Consider the following 26476-nt stretch of genomic DNA (forward strand, 5'->3'; position numbering starts at 1 on the left):
AACAATTTTGTTCATTATATTATATTATCACTAACTGATCCTAAGACAAATGACATTTATTTACTTAATATTTTATTAAATTACCTCAATTTTTACAAAGCCACTTGGGTCTCCTGGAGGTTTAGAATTACAGTTAAGAGTTTGTAGCAATTATCTAGGTTTGAAATTACATGGATATGATGTAAAGCAGTAGCAGAGGAGATGGAGAGAGGTGAATGGATTCTAGAGCTATACTGGAGGAAAATCAGTAGATCTTGGAAAAGATTAGATTTAAGGAGTTCAGGGTGATCTTTTGGTTTATGGAAGTCTGAAGTTATACACCGGATCCTAATCACTCTCTCCTAGCCACTGAAAAATTACATCCAGCTTATCATCTGCCTCTCCACTAATATGTCTTACAAGAAGGGCCCTGATGAGGTTGATTAGTACATAACAGTATATTCAATGTCCTTGCCTCTCCAATTTTTACTTTCACACCTCCAATTTTCTTTTCTTCCATTCCTCCTCTACTGTCCATTTCCATAACCTAGATATATTATTACCAATCACTGTACCACTTCCAAAATCAAAATTCCAAGCATGTATTTCCAGCTCTCACCCTCAAACAAGTATTAAATCCACCAACTTCAACTTTCAGTCTATTTGGAAATATCTGACAGAAGCTGAATATTAAAGTCAGGTATGTGAGAGAAGGCAATGGAAGCTAGAAAGAATAGCTTTGGAAGTCATCCTGTAGACCTTGTATGAAAGCCCTGTGAGTGGAAGAGCTCATCAAGAATTTAAAGGCAGCTATCTTAGTTTAATGGCAGCTTCTTTTAGTTTAGCTCTAGTTCATTAAATAACAAATATTTATTAAACCATCAGTCTTTCAGGCACTGTTCTAAGCATTTGGAATATATTAGTAAACAAAGTAGGTAAATGATCTAGATCTAATGGAGTTTATATTCAAGCAAGGAGAAAGAGACAAAGTAAAATAAATCACCAAAGTATTCAAAATGTTAGCAGGTGATATGTGCTATAGCAAAAAAAAAAAAAAAAAAAAAAAAAAAGAAAGAAAGAAAAATGAAGAAAAGAAAAAGAAAGCAGCTCAGAAAAGGGGATGACCAATGTGGGAGAGAGTTGAATAGGAGCAGGTTACATTGTTCAATAGGGTGGTCAGGAGAGAGAACATTTTGAAGATGAGAGTGAAGTGAAGCTTGAAGAAGGTGAGAGAATTATCTAAATGCACAAATGAATACCTGGTGGAAGAATGCCATAGGTGGAGGGATCAGATAAGCAAACTTTCCAAGGTGGAAGTATCCAAGTATGTTTACTAGACAGCCAGGAGGCCAGAATGCCTGGAAAGAAGCACAGTAAGGGGAAGAGTAATAAGAGAGGAAGTTGCAAAGTGGCAAAAAAGCAGATCACCTAAAGCCTAGTGAGACTGAAAGAACTTAAGATTTGACTCTAGGGAATACTGCACAGAGTCAATAGAGATGTGAAAAGATCTGCCCTATGTTTTGAAAGGCTCTCTTTGGGTACTATATTGAGAATAAGAGTTAGGGCAGCAAGGGTGGAAAACAGGAGACCCAGTGAGAAGCTATTGCAGAAATCTTTGAGAGAGATGATGCCAATGGGTTACACCAGGGTGATACATGGAGGTGGTAAGAGTTATTAATCCAAATATATTTTGGAGGTAGAGTCAGTAGATATTCTTTTTTAAAAATGGATATGGAGTATGAGAAAAACAGAAAAGTCAAGGATAAAGCTAAATATTTTGGCTTCTCATCTTTTGGCCTGAGCAAATGGAAAGATAGAGTTGACATCAACTGAAATGTGGAAGATGGAAGCAGTTTTAATGGAAAGATCAGTTATTTGATTTTGACCATGTTAAATTTGAGATGCCTCTTAGACATCCTAATAATGTTGCTAAATGGACAGGTGGATACTTAACTCCGGACTGAATCTGTAACATAGGAATTGCTGATGTATAGATGTTGTTTAAGATCACATGGCCATCTTGCCTCATGTTTGTGGAAAATAAGCAAACAAGCTTCATTCTCAATTGTCAGACTTTGCACTATTTAGCTGTGGACTGCGGCGACTTGCTTGGTCGGTAGAGGTGGGGTCTGGCTGCGGACGAGGGGTTGGTCCAGCTTAGGACGAGGGGTTGGTCCCACTTGGGACGAGGGGTCGGTCCGGCAGCAGACGAGGGGTCAGTCTCACAGGGGTTGCGCGGTTCGGCTGACGGGGTCGCCCGGCAAAGCCGGCGATGAAGGGGTCGCCCGGAGAAGCAGGCGACGAACTGGGGACAAGGGAGGCCAGGCCCTTGTTGGGGGCTCTCAGGACTGGAGGGCGCACGGCAAAAGAACTACCGCGAAGACAAGGTAAACACACAAGTCCAACTTTATTGAGGGAGGGGCAACAGTTTTATAGGGGCTGGGGAAGGCTGATTGGTCGAAGCCACGCCCTGTTCTGATTGGTTGCCGGAGAAAGGTCAGTGGGAGGTACTGGAAGGGGGAGGGGTGGTGGTTAGGGATTGGCTGTCGCTGTTGCTGGGGGAAGTGGCAGGGTTTAGGGATTGGTGGCTGCTGTTGCTGGGGTGACCCTGTGGCTGTTTCTGGAGTGTCCAGGGGAGGGTAGGGAGCTGAGAGGGACTGAACTGTCCCTGCTGGAGGTCTCTCTTCAATGGGGATGCGAGGGGGTAATTCTGGGGGAAGCAGTTCCATTGAGTCAAAATGGGAGGCAGCAATGGAGGCAGAACTGGGGGAGATGGATGTGGAGGGGCGGTCCGAGAGGTCTCCATATGGCCCCTGTGACAGGCGGTCATTGCTCTTGCTGGGTCCCAGCGGCAGATCCTGGCTGGGCAGACTCTCTGAGTGATTCAGGCAGGGCAGCTCCAGGCTGTCTGTGTTCTCCCTTGCAAGGAATGAGGTCCCAGGGGCCAGAGGGAGGGTCATGGGGCGGGGGCTGGTGGCAGGGCAAGGTCCTGGGCTCAGGCATTTTTGGATATTAGACACCCAGGCCTTCACATGTAGCGCATCGGCTGTCTCCAGGATATACTCTGAGGGGCCTTCCACCTTAACCACGAATGTGTTCTCCCGGTCAGGCATCTCCAGGGCTGTGGTCGTTCGGACGTCTGTTATAGTGGAGCAGGGAATGCTGAGTCGGGGCCGAGAAGCCTTGGGTGGTACAAAGAACTCCAGGCGACTTCCTCCTCCTCCTCCTTTTCCTTCACTCCGAAGCAGTAAGCGGCACTTCTGCCACTGAGGTTGCCCTCCTCCCCCTGAGGTAGGCCCGGTTGCCCCTCCTCTCTGGCTCACTCCAGCTGGGTCAGGGGCTGCCTCTTCAGCCCCCATGAAACTCAGCAGCTCTTCCCTCTGCACCATCCCTGTTCCATCCTTCAGGCCCCCCATCTCCGACTCAGTCTCAGCCTCTCAAAACGGTGAGTCCATCTTTCCCCAGGGGACGTCTCGTCACCAACCAGTCCCCTACCAATGGTCCCAGCCCCACCAGAGGAGTTGGAGTTGCTGTTTCCTCCTAAGACTGGGGGGCCTGAGGAGGTCTCCAGGGGCCCAGCTGGAGAGGGTGGGTCAACGGTCCCCCGCCACTGCAGGATTCCACGGACTGAACTGCGGACAGAGCGACCCACTGAGCGGAGGGAGAAGCGTTTCTTTAGCTTCGGCTTCGAGGAGGTTGTAGAAGAGGAAGAGACTGAGGAAGGGAGGGGGCTGGCCAGGTCCTCAGATGACCGAGAAGGGCCCAGCACAGCCAGGGGTCCACCCACCCTGCAGCTCTCAAGGGACAGGTCATGTGGTGGGATCTCCGCTCCAGGACTCAGGGGAACCAAGACGGGTGGTGAGAGGGAGCCAGAGGCCTGGGCCACCTCAGCTTCAAAGTGCTGCAGGAAGAGCTCAGCAAAACGGCGGGAGAAGGCAGCCTCAGCCCCCGGCCCCGCATATTGGGGGTGGGAGGCCAGGTAGAGGCGGAAACGGCGGGCAAAGTCCAGGGCAGCAGCCCGGGCATGGGACTCACAGAACTCGCAGGGGAGGAATACGGGTCCAAAAATAGGCTAGAGGGGGCCATGCGTGTGGCAGCTTGCCACGGATCGGATGGAGGGGGCTGCCCAGGGGAGGCGGAGCTGGGGGGGGCCGCTGGCGCGGAGGGCGCAAGAGGAGCCATTGCCCATACGGTGTTACAAAATGGCTGCGGGCCATCCCCAGCGGTACTACAAAATGGCGGCGGGCCACAAAATGGCCGTGGGCTACAAGATGGTCGCGGACCGCCCTGCGCGGAGGGGTAAAATGGCGGGGAGGGAGCTTCCGGCCCACCCAGGCAGGAAGTCATTGGGGGGAGGGAGGGGTAAAGGGACCTCCCCTTTTCGAGCGAGGAAGAAGGCGGAAGTTCGCCATCTTGAGAGTGCCTCCCCTTTTCGAGCGAGGAAGAAGGCGGAAGTTCGCCATCTTCACCAGCGCTCGACACTGCAAGATTACACTGTTTAGGGGGACAATCTTCGAGCGCGTTATTAAGGCGCTCGACAAGTGACTCAGAGTCAGAGTCGGAGCTGGCATCAGGATCCCGATTAGGATCCCGGTTAAAGTCGCCGTCCTGACAATCACGGCGGCGGCAGTGGCGCGGTCGGAAGGAGTCGATGGTAGGGGCGCCTTGAAGGCAGGAGCGGATGGTAAAAAGTGCCGGTAATAAGCCAGGAGGGAATCTTTTACCTTCCTGCTCCACAGCAGAAGTGACCCTATCTATAAGGCGAGTGTAGGTATCCGGGTCCCAGAGCTGACACGTGGTAAGCCACGGATTAAAGGGGAGAAGAAGGTCCCAATATACTTGGAGCTGTTTCAAAGAGATCTTACACCGGTGAGTGTCTAGGAGACCGGCGAGGGCCCGAGCTTGCGGGGCTTGCTTAGCAGAAAGGATGTTACCCATTGCTAATGGCCTTTTGGAGCCGATAAGAAAAGGGGCCCTTACCTTGAGAGCGCAGCGATGGGAGCCGAGGTGCGCGGTGAGACGAGGGGTCAGAGCCGATGGGACTGCGACGGTGGTTGCGGGCCAAAGGAAGGCCCCGACGAGGGGAAGGCGGAATGACGAGCAGTGGAGCAAGGTAAAGGGGAGCAAGTGCGGAGGGGAGGAGGCAGAGGTGAAGGCAGGGGTGGAGGTGCTCAGGCACGTGCTCCTGAGAGTTCTATTGGCGCCTCTTAATCATAGCGGGTCGGTATAAGCCCCCGACATGGAAGGAGAAAGCCATCCAGCGATTCTCCCAGACCGCCGTGGATCGTATGAGGTCACCAAGGTTCAGGAGCAGCAATGCAGAGCGAAAAGATAGGGGTGAGAAGAGAGGAGGGCATAGGGCTGTGGTAGGTTACTTCAGACGTGCAAGCGTGTGCTCCTGAGAAATCCAAGGCTCCTCTTAATCATAGCGGGTCGGTATAAGCCCCCGACATGGAAGGAGAAAGCCATCCAGTGATTCTCCCAGACCGCCGTGGATCATATGAGGTAGCCAAGGCTCAGGTAGCAGCAATGTTGCACGAGAGAAGCCCCACGGTGAGAAGAGAGGAAGCGGGGGGTGGCCGCCAGGTTATGGAGTGAGGCTGTGGTGGGGTTGCTTTGCCCCACGTTGGGCGCCAGCTGCGGCAACTTGCTCGGTCGGTAGAGGTGGGGTCTGGCTGCGGACAAGGGGTCGGTCCAGCTTAGGACGAGGGGTCGGTCCCACTTGGGACGAGGGGTCGGTCTGGCAGCAGACAAGGGGTTGGTCTCACAGGGGTTGCGCGGTTCGACTGACGGGGTCGCCCGGCAAAGCCGGCAACGAAGGGGTCACCCGGAGAAGCAGGCGACGAACTGGGGACAAGGGAGGCCAGGCCCTTGTCGGGGGCTCTCAGGACTGGAGGGCGCACGGCAGAAGAACTACCATGGAGACAAGGTAAACACACAAGTCCAACTTTATTGAGGGAGAGGCAACAGATTTATAGGGGGTGGGGAAGGCTGATTGGTCGAAGCCACGCCCTGTTCTGATTGGTTGCCGGAGAAAGGTCAGTGGGAGGTACTGGAAGGGGGAGGGGTGGTGGTTAGGGATTGGCTGTCGCTGTTGCTGGGGGAAGTGGCAGGGTTTAGGGATTGGTGGCTGCTGTTGCTGGGGTAGAGGGCAGACTTGAGTTTCCCACCCACGCCTGGCTGTTGCTGCTGTCGGGGGAGGGGAAAAGGGCAGACTGGAATTTTCCGCCCTGCGCCTGCGCAGGGAGAAAGAAGAAGAAAGGTGTTGCCTCATAAGGCATCGTGTGGCACTATCTGGGAGGAGGGGCTGCCGCGGAACCATGACTGCTGAGAAGGGGAGACCCGAGGGCACTCTGTGCCCATGCCGAGCTCCCTTTAGGGGTGGCGGTGAGTCCGACCAGCCACCCTATTATGGGGGCAGCGGCTTGGAATTGGGCCTACCGCGGCCGCCCCCCTGCCAGGCCAGCAAACCACACTTCAACCCGAGGGGTGACCGCAGTGGACTCTTCAGAGACAGGAAATAAATGATACAGAGTTTTGAAGCATGCTGAAAATAGTAAAGTGGATTTCAAACAATGCCAACTCTATTAGTCAGCCAAAGGGGTGCTGATGCAAAATACCAGAAATCTGTGGGCTTTTATAAAGGGTATTTATTTAGGGTAGAAAGATACAGTCACCAGGCCATAAAACTTAAGTTACTTTCCTCACCAAAATCTATTGCCACACGTTGGAGCAAGATGGCTGCAAACATCTGCAGAAATTCAGGCTGCTTCTTCCTCTTAAGGCTCCATGGTCCTAACATCTTCCAATATCAGATGTAGGCTGTGATAAGATTTGTCTCATTCCCAGGGATCATTTCTTTCAGGACTCAGCTGCTCTGCTATCTCCACAAGGCCAACTGTAGACTATCAGGCTGATGATTCGTCTCTCTTCCTGGGGCCTCTGCCACGTCTAACGGAGCCTGCTCTCTTTCATTGCATACCTGCTTCTCTGTGTGTTTACTTCCTGGGGCACCAGTATCAAAACTCCAATTAACTCCTCTATCTGTGGTTTTCTCTGTGAGTTCCCATCCACCAAAGGGGTAGGTGGGGACTCATCATCCTACTGACATGGCCCAATCAAAGCCTTAATCATAATTGATTCAAGTAAGAGCGAAACCTCTAAATGCAATACAATCTAATATACCCAGAGGAACAGACCAATTCACAATCTAGTATCTGCTTTTTAAATTCATAAATACCACAAAACTGCTACACCAACCTCCTATTTTTACATTTCAGAAGCTGCTACTTAGACATGAAATCCAGAAAAACTTTAATCCAAATAAGATGTGCTCAAGCAGCAATTAATACAGCATGAGAATGGCAATAATGGTAATACTAGGAAGAATTATTGTAAAGTAGCATCGAACAGTTATTGAGCATGAACTACATGTCAGGCTCTGTAATGAGAACTAATTCACTGATATAGCATTTTCAAACTCATATTATTTTTAGCCCCTTTTTACAGATGAAAGAACTGAGGCCCCAGAAAAGGGAAGAAACTTTCCTACTGAAAAGAAAACAGGCTTGGTAGGAGCTTAGTTGCAAACTTAACTATACCATGAACAGTGTCACCTTAAGGAAGTCATGCCACTCTTTGGATCCCCAACTGTAAAATGAGGGCTGTTGACCAGATGAACTTTAAAGATGCTACTCTTATGGTACTTCCATAAATTTCATTCTCCCAAGCCTCAGTACAAATGTTCTAATGCCATCCCCTCCAGTGTCGTTATCCTGCTTATCTAAATTGTAATAGATGCTGACTTACTTTCAACATCAGCAACAACTCAATAAGGATTTGCTATCTACTAAGTTTCTGGGTTAAAATGCTTCCATTTTATTTTATTTTACTTACTCCTTGCAATTAAACAAGAGAACATGGTAGAAATGGTGTTGTGACAATTCTGGACCTAATCAGAATTAACTGGCCTGAAAGTTTCCACAGTCTCTCTCTTGGGTTCATATGCTTGGGATTGTTGGAGCCTGGTGACCATGTTGTGAGGCAGCTCCAGCAGCCATGTGGAGGAAAACCAAGGACCACCAGTCAGAAGCTCTAACTGAGCCTGTGGTCTAGGCTGCTTCCTAGCACCCCCAGCTGATACCACATGAAAGAAAAGGATCACCCAGTAATCCCACAGAATCATGTAATAAATTGTTTTAAGCCACTAAGTTTGGAGGTGGTTTATTACACGATTGATAACCAAAATAGTTACTACTAATACTTGCACTTTATCAATCCGAAAGTTGAGGCTTAGGAAAGTTTAAGTGGTTACAGAAGACATACCTAGGAAATGATAAAGAGAGTTCTTTCAAATTTCAGAGTCCACACTTGAAAACACTATTGCCAAACTGCCTCTCCCCTTCTGCCAAGTTATCAATGAAAATCTTCAACATTTGAATATGGACACTATTTGTTCTTATGAAGGGAGTGCTTAAGATTAAAAATGCACTACAAAAATCTGTTTGCTTCAACTAATTCTGAAATTTGTAGAAACAGCCAACAAATCATCTGCACTAAGTAGACTCTGAGATACTTAATACGGATTCCCAACAAAAAGTCAGAAACCTGAAGGAAGTTCTCGCAGGTTCTTTAATTTCCTAAAGCCTAAGGCAATTACATTCAGCCTCTAAGTTCCCTTGTCCATCTTGCCAACAGAGGCTTAGACACCTGTACATTAAACTACTGCAATATTGCTTTCAATGTGCATTTAGCACTTCCAAGTTTTTATCATCTAGGAAAAGGCATCATGACTAAGTTCCAAGCAGATGGTGCCAAATTCTATTTACCTGATACTTCTATTTTTATGAAGCTAAAGTAAAATTCGTTCAGCAAATGTAGCCATCAGAAAATAATTAGAGAAGGAAAAGAGCTTACTCAGCAAAAAGAAAGTCCCAGGTATTTTACACTGAAACAAGCTGAGGCAGTGATTTAAAGAGGTAAATTTATCCCTTCCCTTGCTCATCGATCCCTGCATCTGCCCTGCACCAAGTAGCCTGCGATTGTCAAAATATGCTGTGTTTTAGTTTCCTAGGCAAAGTTTTAATAGCATATTTGGGTTGGTGATTGTTGAAGATTAGGGTGAATGGAAAATGTGCTAGAATGTGGGATGAGGGTGGGAAAATATATATGGCCAAATATAAAGAGTCACAATTTTTACAGAAAATCAGTTGAAGACATTGTTGGAGGATATTATGCCAATTTGACACATTTTGTCCTCAGCTTTCTTCTAAATTAAAGATTAAAAAGTCTGCCCAAGGCTTCCATTAATTCAAATAGTAATCACAGCAATAATAACATACACCAATATAGTGCTTTATGATTTACAAGGTTCTGTTATATATGACACTAGATTTGATCTTTATAACAACCTCCTCAGTCACTATTATTATACACAATGCCATAAATTAAATAATGAACAAGGGTTAACTCATAATTTTGAAATATCACAACTTCTGCTGAAATCTTTGACTCCAAGCTTCTTTAGAAAAAGGAATGGTGAGAAATTTTATAAAAAATACTTCACCATTTTTATGGCATGTATCTGATATATGTCTTGGTTGTGTAAAGTACCTAATAAGCCTTCTTTATTAAAAACAACTTAAAATATTCTCTATATAGCCGATGACCAATTATTCAAAGAGTTATATTACCCCAATGTCTGTTCACTAAGAAAACCATCCAGCACTTGTTTCAATGGAGTCCAGTGCTGCCAAGGAAAATAGATGTGATCTTGGAGACAACGCAAACAATGGCAGTCACCAATGTGGACCCTTGACATCTCTATCTGAAGCCATTTGTTCAGTCATTTGAGCACTTCACTTTTTAAAATTCAAATAATTTGTTTCATCGAGGTATAATATCCATATATTAAAACACAGAGATCTCTAATATACAATATTATCATTCCAGAAAGTTCCCTTGTGCCCTTTTCCAGACCTTGCTCTGAAAACAATCACTTTTTTGACACTTTTCACCAAATCTTGGATTTGCCTGATGTGGAATTTTTATATGAATTACTATTATTTTGTGTGCCTGGCCTCTTTTGCTCAGCCGAAGGCTGTTGAGATACATCCGTGATGCTGTATGTATATCCATTTTTTTTTTTTTATTGCTGAGTAGCATTTCATGTGTGACTGCACCCCAGCTCCCTTATCCATGCCCTCGTTGTTGGCATTTGGGTTGTTTGCCCTTTTTGTAGAGCTTTCTTTGAAGCACTAAATTTTCAGCTCACAAAATGGATCCATAAATTAGGAAATCTCTCAGCAAATGCACATTTTGCTTTGTACGTGTGTGTTAAAGCCTAATATTTCTTTGTGAATCAATGGAAGATCATAAAACACTTTGAGTTTGAGAAATGAAATAAATCGTTCTGGCTCCCAGACTTCCTGGTTGTGGGGTGGGCAGTCAGAGAGGAAAGGGTGTGCCCAATGAGCCCCATAGAATGGAGACCTGCTGTCTGGGCTTAATAGTAGGTGATAGCTTCACAAGAAAGATATGCAAACTTGGCTCTAGCTACCAATGCAGGGTGCTAACTCTATGCACAGACGTTTGGCTGTTGCAATGCTCCTGTAACATTCATCAACAAGATTCTGGCATCATGTGTGTAAACAGATCAGCGGTTCTGATCATTTAAAATCCCAGTTTTTGCTGCCTCTCTCCCTTCCTCTAACTCGCTTAGGCTCATCCTGGTTTGCTAATCAAAGCACAGGATTAAAGTCTCTCAGCCTTGCATGTGCTGCTAATCTGGCCTTCAGGGATGCAGCAAATGAGTCAATTAACATTCACCACCATGCATTTATCTAGCACCTGCTGTGTGCTGATAAACCACCACACAGTACTATTTGGGCTTCCTAAATCGTGGCAGAAAGGAAGTGTGAAGCTCTAAGTTAAAAAACAATGGCGCTGAAACCTGAAAGCCAGGGTCAGAGTCCTGTGTTCCTACTTCAGTATATCTGAGAACTTGGGCAACTAACTTCAACTTGGAACTGGGTTATTTACGAATGTAAAGGGGCTTCTAAATTCAGGCCACAAACTAAATCAGGAAGACAAAATGGTGTCGTTGAAACAAATAGAAGTACCTTTAATTTTCCCCTATTCACCTACTTTGGGCTTCTATGCCTCAGAAGGGTAGAAATTTAACCTCGGATTTAAGTAACTGTGCTCATATAAGAGATTCTCAGACAATTCAAGATCCTCTTCATATCTCGTCAGAGTTGTCCCTGAGTCCCAGGGGGTTACGTACTGCATGCGGGGGTGGGGGTGGGGGGGTGGGCAATGGACTCTCCATCAACAGTATTGACCCACTTGCCGTTCACTGATGCTCACATGGGCGTGGGATTAGAGTTCCCCCTCCTCTAGAGAAGCTCCTTATTCCATTTCCAGGGCTCTTCGGGTCTTCTGAATTCAGTACCATCTCAGCACTCCTCTGGACCCCAGAGAGAGACAGTCTAGACTTTCTGGCCCTGGGCCGGAGCACAGGACCTGGTGAGGAGGCGGGTGTCCCATCGTCATAAACCCCCCACCTGGCACTTATTCTCTCCTGCTCACACCCTGCTTGGCTGGAGAAGCTTCCAAGACTGTCATTTTCTCAGGCTCCATCTAGAAAGCAATTCATTGGCAGGGGCCCTGCGAGTGTGAAAGGAAACTGTGCAGACTGGAAACGAGTGTCCCTTCTTTGTGGATAAATTGTTCAGATGTACCCTTTGGGCAGATTGCTTAAGAGAAGGCTTCTTCCCCCTGGTCTGATGGCTGATGATCTCAGCTCCACTGTCATCCTCTCAGCCAAGACCCCAAATATAGGGCTTAGCTTCACTGCCACGTATAGAAGTGCTGTCCCCAATCCATACTCCCAGATCCCTCATCTGTCTGAATTTCCTCATTCTGTCCCTCTCCCACCAGCATTCAGCCCAGGTGCTTGAGTTTCTCCAGTCACTTCTTCCACTTCCACTCTCCTCCCCATCTGGGTAAGGCAATGACTTTCTCAGATCACAGAATTCCCCACTTGGCTGTGATTCAGGTTTTTGACAAACACAAAGACTTTTCCCTCAAACAATTGTCACAATCATGCACCTCTATAGTCTATTTGGGAATAAAAAAGGAAGACTACTTCTTTCTTGCTATTCCTGTGTGACATCTCTAACAAGCAAGGGATGCTGCAAAGTCTAATTGCCCCAGTAAAAAAATGATCACAGGCTAAAGGCCATACTTGGGGCCTGTGGCAACTGGGGGGATATAAGGCTCCCATCTGCCTTCAGTGAAGAACCTTCCATTCAGCCACAATGGGTAGATTATAGCCTCCAGAAGCAGCGCCTACAACAGCCACCTCACCTTTTTTTTTTTTAATGTATTTTTACTTTATTTTATTTTATTTTTTAAAAGATACTTGGATTACATATATGCGACATAAAAAATATAGGGAATTCCCATATGTTCCACTCCTCACACTGCCCCCATTTACCCACATTAACAACATCCTTCATTAGTGTGGTACATTCATTGCAATTGATGAACACATTTTGGAGCATTGCCGCTAAGCATGGATTAGAGTTTGCCTTGTAGTTTTACTCTATCTCACACAGTTCTGTAGGTTATGGCAAGATATGTAACGGCCTGTATCTGTCATTGCAATGTCATTCAGGATAATTCCCAAGTCCCGAAATGCCCCCATATTACACCTGTTTTTCCCTCACCCTGCCCTCAGAACCTCCAGTGGCCACTGCCTGCAAATGAATGACGAAAGTTCTCCCATTGCTAGAATCACAATAAGTCTATAGCAGAACACCAGGAAGTCTACTTTGGATCGATGGCATTGCTCTTCTCACAGTCCCCAGCCAATGACTGATCACGGTGGGGTGGACTAGGCCCTGTCTACCTCTTCCCCAAGGACTTCTCTTAAGGACAGCCTTAGCTCCGGAGCCCTGTTGGGTTGGTGCTTGGCCAAGACCTTATCACCCTGCACTGTGGTCTGAGGCTCTCCCTGAACAATCTGGTTTCCTTGCCCTTTATCCCTCACAGGTATTATCCACTGAGACCTCAGCGTCTGCCTCTCAGAGAACCCAACAGACACGGGTCAGAAAATATCTCAGGTAATAAATCAAATAATGCTCTGCTAAATACTCAAGTTCTTTTAAAGAGCCAAATATTTGATATCATTCCCATTGCCCCTTATAGTCTCTTTCTTACCCAGTTTGTCCTAGAAAACATTAATACAACGCACTTATCTACCCAGGTAAATCACTCCATTTGCAAAAGTCCAAATGCATAGATTTAACTATTCATGCACCTTTTTCTGCTTTAACAAAAACAAAATAAAGCAAAATGACCATGTAGCATAACAAATTACCTTGCAAACCTACAGCTAAGATGAAAGCAATAGCTCTGGTTGAATAGAACCATGTTTTGTTTAAATTAGCTTTCGAAACTTGTACTGGTAAATAAATCAGAGTTGAATTGGAAGGTGTCAGAGCTGCTGGTTTGGTAAATAACTGGTTTACAAGGCATGGATATCAGGATTCCATTATATGGACAGCAGAAACCATTGCAAATAATAGCCTAATTTTTATGTTTGTGCACATTCTCTAAATCATTAACTCCATAGGTGCAGATGCCATCCTTGTTTGTTTACTACTTTATACCTAGCCACTAGCACAGCACCTGGAACTCAAACAATATTCTATAAATAAATGCCTTTTAGACATAATAAAAACCAACTAAATGATGGAATTACTCAGCCTAATCACTGGAATCATTTATAGAGTTAGCTTTAATGACATTTGATTGTTTTCCAAAATCACATCCATTTTTGGAAGATGAGCTTTGCTGGGAGATAGCACGTGTCATTTATGTATGTGTAATTTGGGAGCACTAAGAAGGGAGTCCCTGGCCCTGACTCCAGGAAAGAGCCATGTTTGGAACTTGGTGAGCGTGAGAAAGACAGGGGCAGAAAGAAAGAGAATGAGAAAGAGAGGGAGAGAGAAGTGTGCAATGGGGACTATTGCAGAAAGTCAAGACAATGATATGACTGGGATGAATCTAAAAGCATTTTTATTTCCCTGTCTCCAAGAAAAAAACAAGCATATGCTGTTTGCCAGGACCAAATTTAGAAAGTCAGGGAGACTGACAAAAGTCTCAAAAATAAAAATGGGCAGAGTTTAGGAAAATCAGGAAGAAATGGCTCACGTTACCCTGTTCCTATGTAGAGGACCAAGAATCAGTTAAAGCAAGGGAAAGGTTATCCAAATATTGAGGGTACTTGGGAATTCTAAGCATTCATAAGCTACCATGCTTGATAGATGTCATGTAAGAATTAGTTTAAAAGGTGCTGTTCATAGAAATGGCATTCTACAAGCTGTCATGTGGGAGAGGAGAATACTGCCACTTCATGTAATAACAAGTTGGGCTTGCACTGCAAAATTATGATCTGGGCCCTTCGGGTGGGTGGCAAGCAGTGGAGAGGACATTTGCATTCTACGTAATTGCAAGCTAAGAGTAGATCTTAGGAAATGCACATTGAATGCTCAATGAAGACTTTGACCCCTCTGGAAAATTACGTTTTGTACCCAAGAAACAAAACAAAACAAAACAAATCATGCTCTTAATCTTAACCCACTCCTGTGGGTGTGAACCCAGTGTAAACAGGACCTTTTGAAGATGTTAATTTAAGTTAAGCTGTGGCCAACTGAATCAGGGTGGACCTTAATCCTATTACAAGAGGCTTTTATAGAAAAAAAAAGCCTCAGGGTAGAAGTCAAAGGTAACTAAAAGAGAAAGGCAATGACATTGCCATGTGACAGGAAAGCCAAGGAACCCAAGGATTTCTGGCAGCCAGAACACTAATACCTTAGAAGGAAGTAAGTCTTCTAGCCTCTGAAACTAGGAGCTAATAAATTCCTGCTGTTAAACCAACCCATGTGTGCTATTTGTCACCACAGCTGGAAAAGATACTACCTTAAGGGATTTTCCAGAAACTCTGCTATAGGAGCATAAGGCAGTTCATAAATAAGAGGGTTTGAAATTATTTATGCACTAACATGGCCACAGTAATAGCAAAAGAAATATGCTTTTTAACTACTTAACTCATGGCATGTAATTTCATATATATTGGAATTGAAAAGAAGCAAAGAAGTCTAACTGGTGGCTGTGTGTTCTAGGGCCTCCAGAAATGGCTTTTGTGTTGGTAGGATCTATTCTAAGCTCTCAACAGGACTCATTTTTATAGCTTAATCTTGAAAGAGCAAATGAAGCTTTCCTGAGAAGGAGAATTACTTTGTTCCTTTTAAGCTGATTCCCTAATCCCTGCAGACCCAGTGATCTCCTTCAGTCTCTTCCTGCGTATCTTGATGAGTAAATTAAAGAGTAAATTGAGTGGTTGTCTTATTTGATTTCCTCAGGAATTAGTGTAATGACAGATAGGCTATCTAAATGTGCAAATAGCTTAAAAAACAAGATTTGTTCTTCCAAGGACTCTCGTTTCTGACTCCTTCCATATGATATCATTGCCCAACCTCTGGCCAAACATGCTTCTGAAAGTGAAAGTGATGAATTAGTGTTCCAACTGAAAAGTGCCCAAAATAAAACCACTTGGGACCAAAAAAAAAATGCCCTTCTCTCCCGTGTCAATTATGAGTGTGCCTTAGATTGGATTAAGCAGTGACTATTTTTGTTTCTTCCCCTGGGTAAGAAACCATTTGAAAGTCTATTTTTCCCTTTGTTTTACGCTTTGGCAGCTGCTCTTTTTTAAGAGGTACCAGGGATTGAATACAAGACCTCACACGTGGGAAGCAGGTGCTCAACCACTGAGCTACATCTGCTCCCCAATGAGAGTTGGGTTTTTCTTTTGTTTGTTTTGTTCTGTTTTTAGCAGGTACCAAGGATCGAACCCAGGACCTTGTACATGGGAAGCAGATGCTCAACTACTTGAGCTACATCTGTTCCCCTGGCAACTGATTTTTTCCTTCCCTTTTCCCTAATGCCATATGCTCCATAGCAACCAAGGTAGTAAAAGTAAAATTTAGCATATTATCAACCTGAATTGCCTTGGGAAATACTAAAAATTTAAAAAACACATGGATTTGTTAGGTAGAAAGAAACAAAGTGAGGAAATATGGTGGCAAATCATTTGATGATAAATGAGCCAAAATCCTCAGGGAATCATGCATCCCTCTATGACTTCTATTCCTCCCTTTCAAAGAAATCTGTGTTCTTTTTTATCAATATATTTCAATCAACATTCATCTCCAGGGATCTGTAAGTTACTGAAGAACAAGGACTGAACAATAGTGAGAAGTAAACATGACTTTTAGCTCAAACCCTTATTTTCTATTAGTCCTTTGGAAATAAATGCTTGTTGGGATTTCCAGAAACCATTGAGGTTAACTTCCCTTGACTGTGATGGAATTCTAGCTCCTAGGTAGCTTAGCTATTTCCAGGTACTACCAATATAGAAGAGAAAATAAAAGCAAACTTACACTATTTTATTAATGGTGGCCTGTACTGTTTTTTAAAGACTGCTAAAATTAAAATCCAGTCTTCTTGCACAGTATCATTTGGTTCCCTTCTGTACTCATCACTCAGGGTAATGCCTATTTTACAAAACTACGGCAACTTCCCCTTTCAAAAGCAGCACTGGAATAAGACAGTCTTCGTAAAGTCTTCAGTGCTTTCCTTAATATAAATCCTCTGGACATATCACTAAGGGCCAAATAACTGAAAATAACCAAAGTTTCAAAATATAGAGAAAATAATGAAAATGAAACTGTTCCATATCAGTACAGATGACTTATGGATGAATCCATGTTCAGAGAAAAATGCATAGCCTAAATACTTATATTAGTTAATAAGAAATAATGTACTTTAATTAATATTCAATTAAATTAATTAGGACAAACAAGATAAAGCTAATCAAGGCAGAAGACTTAATAAAGCTAAAAACCAGGAAATAATGAATTAGAAAAAATAAGGATAATGAGTTAATGATCTAATATTTGGAAAATAAAATAAGATAAACTACAACATGAATGAATTAATCAATAAAAGATGGTACAAGTATAAATATTTAAAATGCAAGAACAGGAAAATAACTACAGAATAAAAGAAATGTGAAATGACTGGGATAAATTTAACCAACTGTATGTATATTAATTTGAAAATGGATGAAAATTAAACTGTTTTTATGAAAATGTAATTCATTAGAATTGACCACAGATGACATGGTAAAAGAAAAACCATGTAGTTCAATTCAAACGTCACTTGAGAATTATCTGGTATGTCTAAAAGCAAGCAAAAAGCCCATGCAGACTAAATCAGGACTTCTGCATTTAGCTATGAGGAAGTAGCATGTGGAAAAATAATATTTTTTACTTATTATTTTGTCCCATTATGATAATAAACCATAAGGATTAGAGAAAACAGACTATAATATAAATACTTCTGCTTGAAGGCATTGACGAGGTTCTTAAGCAGCCAGGTCTTGAAGGGTCAAAGTACCAGAGAGAAGAAAACCCCTGGGCGGGGCACTGAAATTCTGCATTTTGCTTTGCCTTTGGGGCATGGCTGATTTATGGAGCAGAAGCAAAAACCTGGGAATAGAGGCAAATGAATGCTACAAAGAGGGAGAGAAAATGACAAGACTGTTAATTTCACAGGCTTGAGGGGGAAACAATTAGCATTCAGAGCTGCCGAAATAGCCAGGACTGGAGGGGCCAAGATCCTGCCAGACAGAGGTGATACAGAGAAGTAACATGCAATAGTTTTCTCCAAAGACATTAACTGAGTTCTTAAGCATGTTACAAGGTTAAAAATTCATGCAGAAAGCCCAAGAAATGCAAAGAGGAGTTTCCAGTAGTCTCATGGTGCTGTTGTAGCAGAGAGAAGTCGAGTGTACGAGGTATTGAAGGCCAGGACGTGAGAAGCTGAGAAGGAAGATTTATTACACCTGGCAGGACTTGGCGGACTACTGTCCTAATAAAAACCAAGCCCCAAATAGGATTTTTGGGTCCCTTTTATACAGAGGATGGAGGGAGTCAAACAGTGCTTATATTCAAAAGGACTTTTTTGTTAGTTTCTTCAAGTGTTTTATCTGAGTATCAGATAGGTTATGCCCCTCCAGGTAAACTTGAACTAACACATACCCCCCACATTCCAGGTAAGCTTGAATTAACATATTTAGTCCGAGTCCTCCCTGAATATCCAAAGCCTATAGAGCCTATGTCACTTAATTGGCTTTCCAGGGAACTAGGCAAACTTGGATATAGAATAAGTTTGAATTTATGCACAGGCCATATTAGTGCTGAGGAGATAAAAATTGGAATTTGGGAATTATTTCCAAAGGGTGAGTGGCCCTAGGCTCTCAGGTGGGAAACCTGGAGGGTTACACTCTAAAAATAAAGGCAAATCAGAGATAGCCTGAGCTTTCCAAAGATCTAGCCTGTCAGCTCATTCCTTGTTTGGATTAAGTTCATCTGATGCACAGTTAGAGTCTAGAGAGAGATAACATCATCCAGAATATTCACAATTTTTCATACTCAAGGTGCAGACTTAAATAAAAGATTATGAAATATATCAAGAAATGAGAACAAGAGAGAAAAAAAGTACATGTTAGCCATATACTCACAGGTGACACAGTTATTAGTAATACTAATTAATAACTAGTAAAGACACAGACTTTCTGCATTAATTCTGGAAGATTTTATGAGTGAATTGAAATTTATTTTTCAAAAACTGAAAAGGAAATTCTAGAAATTGAAAAATACACCTAAAATTAAGAACTCAATAAATGATTTTTATAGTAGGTTTTAGAGAGATAATTAGTTAACTGGAATAAAGATCAGTAGAGCATCCAGACTGCAGCATAGAGACCAAACTGGATAGAAAATAGAAAATGAGGCATATGAGAGATACATAAGACTTGGAGAAAGGTGCCTTTTTTTTAGTAATTTTTCTTAAATTAGAGAAGTTGTAGGATTTACAGAATAATCATGCAAAAATGGCAGGATTCTCATATTTTACCCTATTTTTAAGATTTTCCATTGGTGTAGTGTATTTATTACAATTGAGGAAAGCACATTTTTATAATAGTACTATTGCGTTCACTGAGTTGTACAATTCCATGGATATTTTTCTTTTGAGAAGGGTTTTAACGTATTGTAATTGGAATATCAGAGAAGGAGAGAGAGAATTGGGTGCAAACAATATTTAAAGAGATAATGGACATAGAGTTTCTGGTTTTCTCTTATTTTTGGAGTAGAGACAAAGCCTTTTGTTCTGCTTTCTATAGCAGAATACTTAGCACCAGGGTGTGTATGAATTTCTCCAGCAAAAAGAAAAACCACATCTGAAACAATTGCTATTATTAAAGTCACTATTCATTTTTCAACAGTCTATCATTCTTCAAAATCCTTATGCTTTAGCAGAGGACACACAGGGAAATTAAACATGAAAGAGATTCTTTCTCACTCCTTTTCTTCCTCCAAGCCTTTAATGGTTGCCCAATGTCCGTGATTCTCCCATAGATGTAGAACCACTTTAGGTGATGATTTTTATATGAAAAGGACAATCCAGAAGCTTCTATTTCCTCCTTCCTAATATAAACACTCTTTCTTCAGTGAGCTAACATGGGGATTGTGCAAATGACACATTCGGAATCTTGAAAAATGTCTACAGAATTGTTTCATGGGCTTGTTGAATCCACTCCAAGATAGATGTGGGATCAAAGCTCCATTAATCACCTGATCCTCATGAGCCTCCCTACGGCCAGTGGACCACAGCAGTAGGAGGAATTCCAAAGAATTGACATTAATTCAAACTGAGCCTGCAGTGTGGTCTCTGAAGTCTAACTCTGTCCCTTGCCCCAAGGCAGAGTCCTATTAGCAAATGATTTCAGGTGCCCTTGAAGAAATCTAGGAGAGTCACATTGCAAACTTGAGATATTCAAACATGGTCTTTTCTCAAGCGGACCTGATCTCCACTTCATTAAAAGGCTCTGAATCTGCGGACACACATCAGCTCTCTCCTCAGGGTTGTTGTTGTTGTTTTTCTTTTGCAGTCATTCAGACCAAAGACTTTAATGGACTGGCTTTCTATTTTGAATAGTGAATCCATCCTCTATTACTTACTTCCCAAAGTCTCTGAGGACCAATCCAATCTGATAGTCCAGCTTTGCTACTCTTATGGAAACATTCCCTTCTAGGCATTTCTCAGACAATTTGTATCTGTCCTTATACCCAGAGTCCTAATTTCCCAGTGAAATAAGGAAGCCATTTCAATAGCAACATTTCCCATCTTTGGAAGCATCAAATAAACTTGTCAGGCAAAAGTCCCAGTGTTTAGCTTTCTTGATTCCTGGGTGCAGGGGTAGGATTCAGAATGTCCCTCAGCCCTGGAGGAGGATTTAGAAGCCAATCAAGTTGAAAGTCACCATTCCTGCCATGGGATGCCCCATGGTGAGGGGAAGATGACCTCAAAGAAGTTATATGTGCTTCCTTCTGTTCTGCAGGATGGGGTTTATTAAAGTTGCTATGAATAAGGCCTATTTCAAGAGATACCAAGACAAGAGGGTAAAACTGATTCCAATGCTCAGGAACACTTGCCAGTCCTGGATGAAAGTAGGCACAACACATCCAAATACAGGACAAAAGTTCGTGCAACCAACATAAGTACATTTGTCAGACTGCTTATGGGCCTTCGAAGGGGATGATAGTCTACACAGCTTATGCTCATGATCTCCCAAAGAACAGTATGAAGGTTGGCCTAAAAATTATGCTGCAGCCTATTGTCCTGGCCTGCTGCTGGCCCTCAGGCTGCTAAAATCTTGTCTCCTCATGAACAAGATCTATGAAGGCCAAGAGGAAGTACCTGGAGATGAATACATGTGGAAAGTATCGATGGTCAACCTGGTGCTTTTTGGATGCAAGACTTGCCAGAACTACCACTGGAAATAGATTTGGGGGTTTTGATGGGGGCTGTGGATGAAGGCTTGTCTGTCCCTCACAGTATGAAACAATTCCCTGGTTTTGATCAGAAAGCAAGGCATTCAATGCAGAAGTACATTGGAGGCACATCATGAGTCAGAAAATTGCGGAATATATGCATTACCTAATGGAAGAAGGTGAAGATGCTTACAGGAACAGGTCTCTCAATACATAAAGAAAAATGTAACAGCAGACACAATGGAGGAGATGTAAAAAAACGCCCACGCTGCTTACCAGAGAATCCCATTTACGAGAAAAAAAGCCTAAGAAAGGAGTTAAAAAGAAGAGGTGGAACTGTCCCAAAAGAAAGATTTGGGTAGCTCAGAAGAAGGCAAATTTCCTCAGAACTCAGGGGCGGGCTGCTGAGAGCTAAACCAAACCACAATTTTCTATGAAGATTTTTCAGATAAAGACACTCAACTTCTCAACTTAAAAAAAAAAAATGTTGTGTGTGACTATGGCATAGACTTGGGAGCCTGAGCAAGCCAAAGGTAGGCTCAGTCACTAGAGAGAAGCTACCATGTTCTCACCAAACTGAGAGGGACACGTCATAAATTCCCGGTACCAATGACAGTGGGGAATTCCATCAGGACAAACAGCAAACAGCTATATCAGAGACACCTCCCTAGAAGAGCATGTCTGGGGATTGTGGCCATCCTCTTCGTGAGGTCCCATAATCATCATTTCTCCCATCAATGCAGAAGCCAGGAAGGAAATGGAGGCAAGAGAGACATGGAAATTATTCCACAAGAGCATCACTGGAAAGGATGGTTTAATTAGCAGGATAGATGGATTTTTTTAATGTAAAAGGTTAAAAGTTATTATTTTTCTTTTTTCAAATGAACATGTCTAGGAAGTTCATATTAGCTCTATCAATAATGTTTAAAATCTACATTATGCACATATGAGTAAATTTGTGAATAAGCTATATTTTAACAAGCAATTAAAAATTGAAAGGAAAGATCCCATTTAGAGCACCATCAGAGATCTAAAATAGCCATCCATCTGCCCATCCAACTAATCATCCAATTATCCTAGGAATAAACATAACAAGATATGAGCAGGAATTATATAAAAATATACTTGATTGAGAATATAACATTGGATTAAAGAGAGAGAGGCATTCAAAGTTCCTGGATGTAAACTATATAACTATATTTTCTGGATATCTAAAACTCCATAGAGTTAAAAGCAAAAACACAGTGGAAGAAATTGCCTGATTTAACAAATTTTTATTTTGTCATTCCAGATCTAGAAAATGTGCCCTATTTACCTTGATTCTCTTTAATATGCCTTTAAACGTTGCCAGAGATTTCCTGGAATAAACCTAATTAGCTCATGTGTGATTAGTACTTAAAAAGAAATGTTTTACTGTCCAACATTTGCCGCTTCTAATTTTGCTCTGCTACTTAAAAACTTAGAGATAACATTATTTAGGAACTATATTTAGATCAACTTGATGAGAGCTTGGGTCTCATGGCTACTTTTAGGAAATGAATTCTGATATGTTACATATTTAAATACCCTTCACTCATTCTAACTATTTTCTACCCAACTTCAAGATGATAGTCTCTCTTTTTCAGGCATGCCAAATATAATTTTCCTGGCCACACAGGCCATGAATACTGAACAGTTAATAATTCATGCTACTGGGAGAGGTGCAGAAACTTGTGCTAATAAAAAGTGAATTTTCTGACCAATTATGGGGCATAGCTAATAATAGAGCAGCGGTATCAGCTCACTTCCTTCAATTCGATGATAATAGGAAGTCAAGAAAGAAGAAATATGGATGTTTTTCACCGTTAATTGTAATATAGGATCCAAAAGAAAATTAAGCTCTTTATCAGGCAGGGATTCAGATGGAGTAAGCATTTTTCTTTCACTATTCAAAGGCGCTGGAATAAAATAAATTAATAAATGCATTCAAAAGACATTTACTAAAGGTTTAATACGTACCAGTTCCTGTGCCAGTGTGCTGGAGATATTGAGATTAACGAAGCTCTAAGTCTAGGAGGAGAAAGATTTATAAATGAAGAATACATAGATAATAGATGGATGGAGAGTTAACAGATAATGCTCGTAGTGTGTTATGGGTTGAACTGTGTCTGGCAAAAAGATTTGCTGAAGTCTGAACCCCTAACACCTCAAAATGTACCTTATTTGGACATAGGGTTATTGCAGATGTAATTGGCTAAGGTGAGTGATCCTGGAATGAGGTGGGCCTTCGTCTAATACGGCTTTATGAGAAGGGGACAAGTGGCACCAAGAGAGACACACAGGGGACAAGGCAGATACTGGAGTTTTGCACCATCAACCATGGATTGCCGGGGATTGACAGGTGCCACCAGAAGCTACAAAGAGGCAAGGAAGGCTCGTTCCCTAGAGTCATTGGAGGGAGATGGCCCGGCCGATATCTTGCTTTCAGATCTCTAGAACTGTGCGAGAATAAATGTCTATTGTTTTAAGCCACCAAGCTCGTGGTACTTGTTTTAGCAGCGCCAGGAAACTAAGAGATTAAGGTGCTTACTACAGCCAGTTTCACCTGGGGAGTAGGGGAAGTCTTGAGCAGGATCAAAGTCGAGTAGAGTAAAAGACTGTTGGGAGTACACCACATAGAAAAAGATGGACAGAACAGGATGCACAAAGTCAGGACAGGGTGAAAGAGTAGGGCAAGTACCAAAAAAGATGGCAGGGATGAAGCCAGGGGGCAGGTCAGGGACAAAGTAGCGAATGTCCTCCTAGATCACATGAGCTTTGGGTGGACAATAAGGAGACGGGGAGGTTGCTTTTGTTTTTGTTTTTATCCCCCCCTCCCCTTGTGGCTTTTTGTGTGCTGTCTGCTCTCTGTGTCTGTATTTTATTTTTATTTATCTACCCCCCCTTGAGGCTTGCTTGCTGTCTGCTCTCTGTGTCCATTTGCTGTGCGTTCTTCTGAATTTTTGCTTGTCTCCCTTTTTGTTGCATCACCTTGCTGAGTCGGCTCTCCGCGGCTCTTGCAGGCCCAGTGGCACTCTGTGGGGCTTGCGGGCCGGGCGGCACTCCACAGCACCCAGGCCGGCAGCTCTCTGCAGCATACGGGTGAGCCTGCCCTCACAAGGAGGCCACAGGACGTGAACCCAGGGCCTCCCATATGGTAGACGGGAACCCAATGGATTGAATCACAGCCGCTTCCTGACGGGGAGGTTTTTAAGTGAGCGAGTGAAGTGATTAGATTTGAGGCTTAGAAAAATACACTATTAGAGGCAAAATGAATGCAATGGAGATGGGAGCGGGGAAGGCCTGACAGGCAGGTAGGAGGTTAGAGCCACAGTGAAGGCAAAGGAAAGGTGAAAGGCTGAAGGAAGGGGCCAATGGGGATGGCTCAGAAGCTGTTCAGGCGACAGACTGCTACTCCTATGTGCTTGGCTCAGGTGGGTGTAAGAGGAGAGATGGGTGGGCAATCCCCAGGTTTCCAGTGGGGATGGGAAAGAATGGCTATGGGGAGAAAGAATGACTTTGGTTTCCAACATATGAAACTTTTTGTCTCTAGGGGGTTCCGTAGAGACCTCTCTAGTCGGTGGGTCAGGTCTCTAACCTCAGTGTCCCAGGATTGAGGTTTTCAGACAATGTGTTCTGGGGTCATCACTGAAGGGATGCTGTATCCCACGTGACACCACACAACTGTGAATCCTAAGCCATGAGGGTTTGGACCTTTAGCACCATGATCAAAAGAGAAGGTGAGGTAGCGGGGAAGGTGACAGAGGACGGGGATCTGCTGCCTAAGCTGAAGGACCTGGCATTGGTCGGGAATCAGCTAGAGCACCTACAGCGGCACATGGAAGGAAAAGCAAGAAGTGTGTGGGCCGGGATGGCTCGCTCCTGTCCTTCCCGTGCCTACGTGGTGGTGAGATCGAGGGCATTCGCAGCACTGGGCTTTGCCATGGGCATCTGCCCTGGGATCTACACAATTCAAGTACACGCTGTGCCCAGCGTGGAGAAGGCGTCGAGGGACTATCTGTGGTCGCTGTGTAAAGGGCTGGACTAGCTCTGGGTCCCGTGGGGAGGCAGGATGAGTAGATGGGGTCCACTTCCCTGGCTGCCTGCACCCTTCCGGCCACCCCCACCTGCTTCCCTTCCTGCAGACGGTGGACAGTGGCTCCTTAGCCTGCACTTGAGAACTCTTTCCCTCCTCCCTAACCCTGTGGACTTTGGCTTCAAGGGCCATGGAGCCCTTCCTCTCCTAGCCTTTACTGCAGCATCTGCAGCAGGCTCTGAGCCCCAGAATTCAGCTCCTGCCTCCCTGGCACTGGCTCCAGAACTAGATTGTCCCCAAACGTGTCACACCCCCCACCGCGCTCTGACCCCTTTAAACACCAGAGAGTCCACACTGCAGAGAAACCTTACGGATGTCCCGTCTGTGGGAAAAGCTTCAGTCTGAGTGCAACCCTCACGAGATGCCAGAGAACGCACACTGGAGAGAAACCTTATAGACGTCCCAAATGTGGGAAAAGCTTCAAAGTTTGCACCTTATCCGACTCCAAAAAGTCCATAGAAATAGAGTCTCACCATTTTGAAGAAAAAATAAAAGTGTAGAGGTTGGGGGTGTGCCAGGCTGGGGCATCCCACGCAGGCCCACTGGACAGATACTGCTCCTGGCCAGTGCAGTGTGTGGAGCCCCTGCTCCACAGCTGGCACTGCGCCATGGGGGTGGCAGAGTGCCCTTCTGGCCCTCCTTGCTGTGGGCTGAACTGACCAAGTTACTCTTCCGTGCCCCTGGTGGGCTGGCAAGCATGGCCCCCAAGGGTCCTAACTGGGCACCAGGCTGTCCCCTTAGGTGCTGACTACAATCTAGGGGTCTACCTTCAGTGTTGCATGGACGCCAGCAGCTGTCAGGGGCTGTGTAGTCCCAAGGTTGAAAGTGCTGCTCTGGTCCCTCTATGCCCGCCAGGGCTTAGCACTACTGCTACTAATTATTCCACAGCTGGGGGCCTCTGGGACCCTCGGATCACTCCTCCTGGGCCCATCCTGCAGCTGCTGCTGGCCCCCCTGCATAGTGTCCCACTGGGACTGCTGCTCCTCCTCTATGGCCTCATCTCAGACTCGGTGCCCCCGTGCACAGAGCTGCTCACAAAGCGGCAGCGGCTGCGCCTGCCCTTGAGATGCTTTCAGCATGCTCTCGAACCCAGGTCTGCCTGTGGGTGCCGGTCCTGGACCTGGCCTCCTGCAGGGTTTCTCAGGATGGGCAGCTCTCACGGTGCCGAGCCAGGTGCTACTTGGACCACTCACGTGACCTCACATGCCTCTTCGTTGTGTCCTGCTCACTGGGGCTCCGGGTCGTGCTGTGAGCAGCCGTGCTGCACCTGCAGCCCACAGCCGCCTTCTTCCCGGCCTGGCAGTACACCTGTCCTGTGGCAGCTGCTAGCCTCCTGGCTACCTCCACCCGGACCCCAACTCCCGCCCCTGGCCCTGTAGACTAGGCGCCCCCATCAGAGCCCCCTCCCAGCCTTCCG

The 26476-nt window shown here is 44.4% G+C and overlaps 2 protein-coding genes across 2 annotated transcripts in view; one reads left to right on the plus strand and one right to left on the minus strand.

Annotated features, from left to right (window-relative positions):
* LOC101441286 (SH2B adapter protein 1-like) overlaps positions 1-6781 on the minus strand; it is a 55489-nt gene extending 48708 nt beyond the window's left edge. Inside the window, 4 exon segments of the mRNA XM_071212845.1 lie at positions 2587-3394; positions 3397-4018; positions 4462-4643; positions 6688-6781. Of these exon segments, the coding sequence (XP_071068946.1) occupies positions 2587-3394; positions 3397-4018; positions 4462-4643; positions 6688-6781 (1706 nt within the window).
* Positions 6782-24687: 17906 nt separating this feature from the next.
* Positions 24688-25011, plus strand: LOC111759443 (SLC35A4 upstream open reading frame protein-like). The gene has a single exon (XM_023583494.1). It carries the CDS (start codon positions 24688-24690, stop codon positions 25009-25011), a length of 324 nt encoding a protein of 107 aa, XP_023439262.1.
* Positions 25012-26476: the final 1465 nt, after the last annotated feature.

This window comes from Dasypus novemcinctus, chromosome 31, assembly GCF_030445035.2.
Source record: "Dasypus novemcinctus isolate mDasNov1 chromosome 31, mDasNov1.1.hap2, whole genome shotgun sequence".
Lineage (NCBI taxonomy): Eukaryota > Metazoa > Chordata > Mammalia > Cingulata > Dasypodidae > Dasypus > Dasypus novemcinctus.

Excerpts from the sequence above, each read along its gene's own strand:
- LOC111759443 (XM_023583494.1), top strand. The coding sequence starts at position 24,688 with ATGATCAAAAGAGAAGGTGAGGTAGCGGGGAAGGTGACAGAGGACGGG.